The following is an 8,859-nucleotide window of genomic DNA, read 5'->3' on the forward strand; positions in this document are numbered from 1 at the left end:
CCCCCCCCCCAAATCAAAAGCATGTTTACACCCCACGTAGAGCTAGAAGTTTAGAGGATTCGTTCCTTAGAAGTACTAGTTGTCTAACGCATAGACAACACAGCCTTGCTATGAGAAAAATGAATGCTAAGCACGTATTGAGTACAATCCACACTCATCAAGCTCTGGAGCCAACAATTTTGCAAACCCTGCGGACAAAGAGCACGTCAAATTCCAAGAAAATAGGATGAAACTTCCATTAACCTTCATTCTCCACAAATTAAATATAACCTAGTTGAAAAGTTTCTAACCCTGCGAACGGAGAGTCATAACATTCAAGCCAGAAAGGTGAAACTTTAGTTAGCCCTAATTCCTCACAAAATAGATAAAATTAAATTGAAGAAAGTCCAAACCATTGCAGGCAAATGGCAAGTTATATTCAAGTTAGCAAGGTGAAACTTCAATAAACCATCATACCCCATAAAATCAACAAAATGCAAATGAAGAAATTTTATAAATCTCGCAAATTCAAGCCAACATGATGAAACTTCCATTAACTCTCATGCTCCACAAAATTGATTAAATCAAGTTGAACAAAAAAATTTAAAACCCTACACAGATAGGACATTAAATTTAAGTCATAGTTTAAAATTGCGCAATAAGAGGCGCGCCTTTGCACAATTTTACCCCAAAGAGCCTCATTGCTTAAGCAATTTTGGAACTTGGTGAGGCTTACGCCTCATGGCTCGTGAGGCGCGCCTCAGAAGCGCAATTGAGCAATAAAAGGTGAGGCGTGCATCTCATTGAACCGGGTCCCACACACTTAAGTTGTTAATAAAAAAACCTAATACTTCCCTTTCTTCTTTCCCCCTACCCAAACCAAACAGATGAGCAGTTGTCCGCACGCCCTAGCTTCCCTCGACCGGCCTTCCCGCCGCCTCTCTCGTCGACACCGCCTCATGCCGATGAGCTTCTTGTGTCCGGCTGCCCTCTACGACACATCTACTACGGCTTTTAGGTATTTTTTTTAATTCAATGTTTGATTTTTCAAGTTATAGAAAATCTAGGGTTTAAATTTTTTTGAGATTTTTTGCTTGATTTTGCATTTGTGCATTAGGAAACATGGTTAGGGGCAAGAAAAAGTCAAATACGTCATTACAGAGGTAACCTTCTTGGAAGTACAGTGTACAAGTTGATATAGATGGCGGCGAGAAGACATACATGTATTTGAAATGCAATTTTTATGATAAGGTAGTGAAGGGAGCAGTTACCCGCATGAAGGAACACTTATCCGACTCATATAAAAATGTAGCACATTGTACAAAATGCAAATGTATCTGATAAGGTGAATGACGAAATTACTGCTTCAATGAAGAAGAGTACCACGGTCAAATCTTTACAACATGAGCAATTTGATGAAAGGGTCGAACATGGTGCTTACTACGGTAGCGAGAGTGGAACGGTCTCTTCCTCCACTATACACAGTAGAAGTGCCCGGGGTCCTATGGACCAGTATATGATTAATCTAGAAGAGGATAAAGGAAAATTACAGATGATGCCTGCAGTTGGAACCATATAGGGTCGACGGCAGGTTTGCAGTTAGAGTTTTGGGTCTCACTTGTTCTTCCTCTGGGTGTGAGCGAAACTGGAGCACAAATAGTCAAATGCAAACGAAGATATGAAATCGACTTTCAACACTCAGAATGAACTCCTTTATGTATATTATGCATAACAAGAGGTTGAAGATAAAAGGTTGATGAACAAGGGGTTGAAGGATGATGAGGACCCTTTGGAGTGTGATGATGTGGCGTCTGATAATAAGTGGTTCATAGATGTTGAGATAGATTTGTCATTATTAGACCTGCAACTAGAGGATCTAAGTGTAGATGTCTTGAAGGGCGAAAAAGATCAAACGGGCACATCCACTAGTACCACACCATACACATCCACTAGTACTGCAGCACAGCAAGCAAACAAAGGTATCTCACAATTTCTTATGTGCTATTACATTTAAAATATATGCAATTAACAGTACACTATTCAATCTTATTAAACAGTGAAGAGAAAAGTTGGTAACATTGATGATTATGAAGATTTGACATTCATAGATAAAATTGGAGATGAAGATGCCTCCCTTAAAGACCCATTTAGTGATGGGACATGTTGGATTTTAGATGTTTTTTTCTTTTTTGTACTTTGGGAGTTTTGACTTTTGATAACTTGAACTTGTGATTTTTTTACTTTGAATTATGCAATGAGATGCATATATTGCATCTATTTTATTATTTTCCACTAAGTTTATTTCTCATTTAGATGTTTTTATTAATTATAAACTCTTACTGTTATTTACCTGCTAGAATACTTAAATTCTCATTTACGCAATTCTTCGTCCGTGAGGCTTACGCCTCACACCGTCTCGAGGCTTATTTACGCAATTTTAAACCTTGATTTCAGTGAACAATATATAACTTCGGTTGTTATTCCGTACCCTTTAAAAGATATTTCTCAAAGCTAACAAAAAGAATCTTGGACATATCAAGGTGGAACTGGTACTATGTTGAGAAAGCAAATCATTCCTCGTTGAAAAATTGGTGGAAATCTTGAGCCTAATCAAAAAGGCCCCTTCAACCCTATGCTATTGTGAAGGCATATCGAGAAAGAGCCTATCAACTTATCAATCTAAATGATCAAGACCACATACTGCCAATTAGTGGTCGAAATTTAAGGAAATATTGCACATAGATATCCAATTAAAAAATATTGTACCTAAAATCCTAATGATAGGCAAGGACATTTTTATATTCATTTGGGTTTACATTGTGCTTTATGCCGACAAACCCAAAAATATAAATCAATAATGATTGATAACAAGTCTCATATAGTTACACAAGCAAAAAAAAAAGGGAAAGTTAACTTTTGTACAAAACATATACAACAACAACAACGAGCTTTTATCCCACTACGTGCAGTCGAGTACATGAATCTTTTTTCTACATTGTGTCCTATTAAGAGTCAAATTCTCATTTAAAGTTTCAAAGTCTGCAAGCTTCAACCAATCAAGTTGGAAAAGCATAAATTATCCATAGTGTCTAGGACTCGAGCAGGTCAAGAAGATCATACTCAACATGCTCAAACATGTTCGAGTTAATAATTCATGCAAAAAAGTCCCTATTTCATCAGTTTGATGATAAGAACTATCAATTTCTAAGCTTATTTGACTTAATGAGTTCAAATGACCCAAATCCAAGAAAAGGTTCTCCTAAGTAGTCGACAAAGCAAGGCAAAACTCAAAGAGAAGATTCTCATTCAATAAAACATCCATATAGTTATACAATGATATTCTTAAATATACAAGTTCCAAGATCTTGAAACTCAAAAAAAAAAAAAAAGACTCCAAATTTTTTAGCTTCAACCAACAAGTTAAAAAAGCATAAGTTCCTTATAGGTCAAGTTTAACAAACAAGAGGGTCAAAAATGTCATACTCAACATGCTCAAATATGGTGAGTCATTGATAGCTCCGCTTACTCAGATGCCATAAGAATGACCACTACAAGAAAGCCCTCATTTCACCAGCCTAATGAAAAAAGCTATCAAATTCCAAACCTATCTGACTTCATGTATTCAACTTCTATTCCACTCTATAACAACTCACAAATATCCTCCCCCCTAAGGTCTAAAAACAGTTTGGGAAACCACTAATGTAGACTTTTAGTCCAACAACAAATGAAAGATCATAAGGACTAATTTATGATCATTCTAAGACCTCACACACATAAGGCAAAGAGAAACTTGGTAATAATTCATGAATTAAAAATCCAAGTGATGAACGCTAATAAACTGAATATAATAATAAATTTTGAAGAACTTTTACTCCATTTAAAAAATTAGCATTACACAATACAAAGGAGTACGCTAATCACCATAACTTATTGCGTACATAGATAAAAATAAAAAAATCAAAATTAAATACCCTAGGATAGAAAGTATTTTACTTGAGCAAGCAAAGAAAAGAATATCTGAAATAGATAACATAAAACTCAATTGCACAAAAAAACATGTTTCATTCATGGTGTACTAAGAAAATCAAAATGATTTATTTTTATGCCTGTATACAATTGTTAGCAAAGTTTTAATAATTAGCCAACACAGTACAATGGGTGCATAATTACTCAAAATAGCACAAGGAATAACTTTGCTCTTCTATTTACAGTACTTCAAGTTTCAATTCGACAGTGCCATATAAATACTAAAGAATGAATTAGAACGATTTAAGACATTGGAACAAATAAGTCAAAATTGAGAGATAAATATTCAAATTCATGATTTTTGCATATTTGAACCTCAGCATGTGAGAAAAATAAAAATATCTAATTTTTTCATAGGACAGCAAAAACATGGTATGGAAACATCAACCACAATTATTTCTTCCACTATGCCTATGATGTAAAAGCATCCTTTGTTGCTATATATTTCTAGGGAGGTGGTTCAATAAGGTATCAATTTGCCAAAGGAACTCTAAGATATTCTCATATTCAATATAATGTGCACATCCATTTTAATTTTTAGAAGGTAAAAATATTGATCAAAACACCAACTATAGTGGAGATATAGTGTTTACACCAGTCAAGGGTATGAAATCTCAGCAAAACTCACTGACCAATCGATGTGGTGTTATGAGAATCTTTTAATTATTATCATATATAAATTATCACATTCGCTAAATATTTATGGCAATAATCTACACTATTCATTACCATAACATTTCTATTCATTGAAGATGTTTTCTTTTATTGATTTGTTTTTTATTGGTCTCTACACTTGTTTGTATGCAAGAGCATATATACTTATACTATGAAGACAACTGAGTAAAAATATGGTTATTTATAATTCTCTCTCTCCTAACATGATAATAAATTCATAGCCCAGAATCCTCTAGATCTTCTCTAAGCACCTTTTTATTGATGTCGTACTTCTTGAGCATCTGATATGAGCCATTTCTCACACTTACCACTAAACGGCAAACGCAGCATGTTTGTGCTCTACTAGCTTCTCCCTCTGTGAGATTCAAATCTTTCTTGTCAAACACTAAGATGCTTAGCTATCTTCCCTAGAGATTTGCACATCTTTGATTTACCTTTGCTCTCATCATGTTAATATCTTATGAACTTGCTATGTTGGCCTCTCCGCCAAAGTTCTTTTTCAATATTCTTGTCAAGACTCGACATTCATATCTTTCTATTGATGCTCTCAATCAATAGTAGTGGTGTAAGTGAGCCGAGTCAACTGGTGAATCGGCTCGAGCTCGCGAGCCGAGCTTATCGAGCTCACGAGTCGAGCTCGAGCTCGAACCGGGAGCTCGATGAGACTCGGCTTGTGAACTCGCGAGCCGGCTATAATCATTATTAATATAAAAAATTAAAAATTAAACAGAGTAATATTTCAAAAAACTATTAATTAAACATAATAATATTAGTTTTAATAAATGTTTTGTAATAAATGTTGCGTCTTTAAAAAAATATTAAAAAAATTAAAAAATTTGATTTATAAAGGAGTTTAACGGTAGAAGCAGAGTTTGGGCGGAGAGTTTGAAAAAAAATGCAGCTTTTTGAAAAAAAATGAGAGTTTGGGTGGGAGTTCTTTGAAAAAATGATAGTTTGGGCGGGAGCGGGAGCTTTTTTAAAAAATGTGCAGCTTTTTTTAGAAAATTGAAAATTATCATACATGTTGTAGCTTTTTGGGAAAATGAACTAAGCGAGCCAATACTCACGAGTGACTCGAGCTCGTTTATAGTTGGACGAGCTCGAGTTCGAGCTCGCCTTTTGAGCTCGAGTTCAAGCTCGCTTTCCGACTAACAAGCTAAGCTCGATAGTGGCAAAACTCGACTCGACTCGTTTACACCCCTAATCAATAGGAGCAATTATTACGTCCGGTCAAAAACCGAACGGTCTGAATGTATACCGAGCAATACCGAGTGCTAAATACCAATTTTTTGATGATGTGGCGAGTGGTTATTGGCCTCTGAATGCGTTCGGTTGACCGGACGTAATAATTGCTCAATCAATAGACACTCTCAAGTCTTAACTGATATCTCTCTATTAATATTATCTATCAGCAGTCTTCATTAATGCTCTACAATAATAATAATGTTAAGATTCTATACTGATACCTCTATTTAAGAACCTTATTTGTGCCATTTTTTTGCATAAATCTCGTTGCCAACTCTGTATGTACGATTCACACAACACTATATTTTATACATTGATCATGCGCCTCTTGCGACTCCTACAACCATTGAGCAACAAAACCTTCGATTACATCATATTCGGTTTGTATAATTTTTAAATGCATGTTGACATATTTTTAAGCCATCTTAAGTACGCAGGAGAGTAAAAATTTTTAAATTATCATATATACACTAATTATTTACCGAATGAATTTACACTATTCATTATTGTTCTCTTATATTGCATTTTTTTAATTGTCCTCTTCTTTTAAATATACACACGCAAGTATATACTTGTACTATGAAGCCCATTCCATAAAGATGTAGCGCTTTCCAATCCTCTCCCTTCTAACGTTAATAAATGAAGATGAAACAATTAGTGCTCATTTAAGGAGTTTTAATCAAGCCCAACCCTAACAATATGGAACAAAAACATAATTGTATAGGAAAATAAATTTCCATCTTCTTAGTTTCATATGCAGCCCAATAAAAATCGCATGAGTCAATGTCTTTAAAGTCAAAGGAAGTTGTCTTACCCCCAAAATAATTTGATAGAAAAACTTAATGCATGAACAAGTCTTACGATCAAATGGAAAGAGATGTTGATATTCAACAATTTCACTCAAACTACACAAAGAAAAATATATTATATAGGACATTAGCTAGCCAATATCATCAATTATGATTCCCTAAAATTTATCAATGTTTTTTGGCTCTACCATCTAAGCCCTGTTAAAATTAAGCAATAATTCCAACACCAAAATTTTGATAGTAACATTGCCAACAAAAATCAGTCACAAATCATCTCTTTTTTCGGGGGGAAAAAGTATTATTGTGTTATTATTCTTTTCCTTTTTTAGTGGGAATGAAAAAAATCACATGACCACTCAACATGAACAGTAGGCTGTCAGGTTTGAAATAATTAGACAATAAAATTTTGGCTAAAAATGGCCATAACAACAGTTTAAGAGCCTCTATAAACACCCTATAAGGTGAAAAATAAAGTTAATATTTTGTGAGCATGGCGTATGTAGCCTTGATCAACAAACAGTAATAGTTGCGTTAAAAGAGTAGATGCATCCCATCTCCACATATGTTCATCCCTTGGCAAGGGAGACTATGCTAATCAATATGATTATATGTTACCCAAGCAGAACAGTTTATCAGGAACCAAAGTAACTAAATAGACAGTCCAATACATACCACAATCATCATCATCAGTGTCCCAAAAAGAGGGTGAAGTGGAAGGCGTTCCATTTTCCAATTGCTCGCTGGAACGCCATTCTGCAAGAGAATCAACGGATTGGCATCGCTGCCCAACTGACATGCCCTCCGCATGAGACGACATAGCACCCGTTCCATAATCCTCGGTGAAACTCGCGTCCATTACTCAAACCAACTTTATTCAAACTAAACTAATTATTCTCCCCGCCTTTGCCTGCACGTACCAAAAACCAATGAGCCTCAAGCCACTCAACCCAAACAGAAAAGAAAAGCCGCTGAAAAACATCGAAAACTGAAATAGGTGAAGCTAGATCCCAACTTCCCCGCCCATCTCAGCAAAGAAACCATAGAAACCCCAAATTGCGCGCAATTAGACATCAGAAATCCCCATATCAGGAAATCCAAGCTTCTTGCAGTTTCAGACCGGTGAAGGATTAAATGAAAAAAACAACGTCACAAACCAAAACCCTGAAAATCGATCCACTCAACTTCAAAATCTTCTTTCAGCTCCATACAAGTGTTGGGTCTCAATTAGAACGCAAATCCGAAATCATCCTCAGATGAACGAAATCTAAGAGAACCAAAATCCCAAAAAATACATGCTTCAGAACACAGGAATCGGCGACAAGAAAACGCGGCCGTTACAATCACCGATAAGTAAAACCAAAAAATTCAAATCGAAAAAGCGTTTTGGCTAGGATCCAAATCGAGCACCTATGCCTGCGGCTCTGCCGCGGTTTGAGTGCCAGTTGATGGCTGGTTAAAAGCAAAAGCCTTCCCCACCCTCCTTCGAAAACTAAAGCGAGATATAGAGAGAAGATTGGGAGAAGATGATGAAAAGAGGAGATTTGAGAAGACGCCTTCAGCATGAGAAGAGCGACGAAATTGGGGCATCTCCTAAGCTTCGCTTATATATCTTGTCAATTTGCAAGGACTCTTGAAATTGATCTTCTAATATATCATAAATCTCTTTCTTAATTTATTTTTAAACATTGTGAATTTTCAATCAATCTACTAAATTTATGATAAAATAGTTATTTTTTTAATTTTTAGATCAAAATTTAAATCTAAACATTGACATAAAAAATATTTTCTCTTAATTTCAACTATAGCTATATTAATATTATATTTTTTTATTGTTTTAGATATTATAATTCTAATTTGAATTTTAGATATTTCATTTTAGATAATAAAAAAATTGGAACATACTCTATGTGCTCATACATGGTATTTACTTCCAAGAATTTAGAGGATCCTATTTTTCAATTTGAATATAATGTAATACATAGTTATATAAAGGATAAAAATCAATTTAGTTTGAAGCTAATAATAATGTATCATTTTAGTAGACTATAATCCATAAGATTAATTCCTTCATCATAAATAATCACATAATACATTCTTTCATTCTTTCTTCTAAGAGATATCTATA

General features: G+C 34.8%; 1 protein-coding gene across 3 annotated transcripts in view; it reads right to left on the reverse strand.

Annotated features, from left to right (window-relative positions):
* The window catches only part of LOC110105865 (TNF receptor-associated factor homolog 1a-like), an 81,653-nt gene extending 73,316 nt beyond the window's left edge, over positions 1-8,337 (reverse strand). For 2 of the 3 annotated variants that reach the window (XM_028699903.1, XM_028699901.1), the window contains exons 1-2: positions 8,142-8,336; positions 7,407-7,641 (exon numbers count right to left, since the gene is read on the reverse strand). In XM_028699903.1, coding sequence (XP_028555736.1) covers positions 7,407-7,590 — 184 coding nt within the window. In that variant the 5' untranslated portion in view covers positions 7,591-7,641; positions 8,142-8,336. Of the gene's footprint in view, positions 1-7,406; positions 7,642-8,141 lie in introns of all 3 variants that reach the window. The other variant, XM_028699902.1, reaches the window with a different exon arrangement.
* Between the last annotated feature and the right edge of the window lie 522 nt (positions 8,338-8,859).

The sequence above is a fragment of the Dendrobium catenatum genome, unplaced genomic scaffold (assembly GCF_001605985.2).
Source record: "Dendrobium catenatum unplaced genomic scaffold, ASM160598v2 fragScaff_scaffold_1409, whole genome shotgun sequence".
NCBI lineage: Eukaryota > Viridiplantae > Streptophyta > Magnoliopsida > Asparagales > Orchidaceae > Dendrobium > Dendrobium catenatum.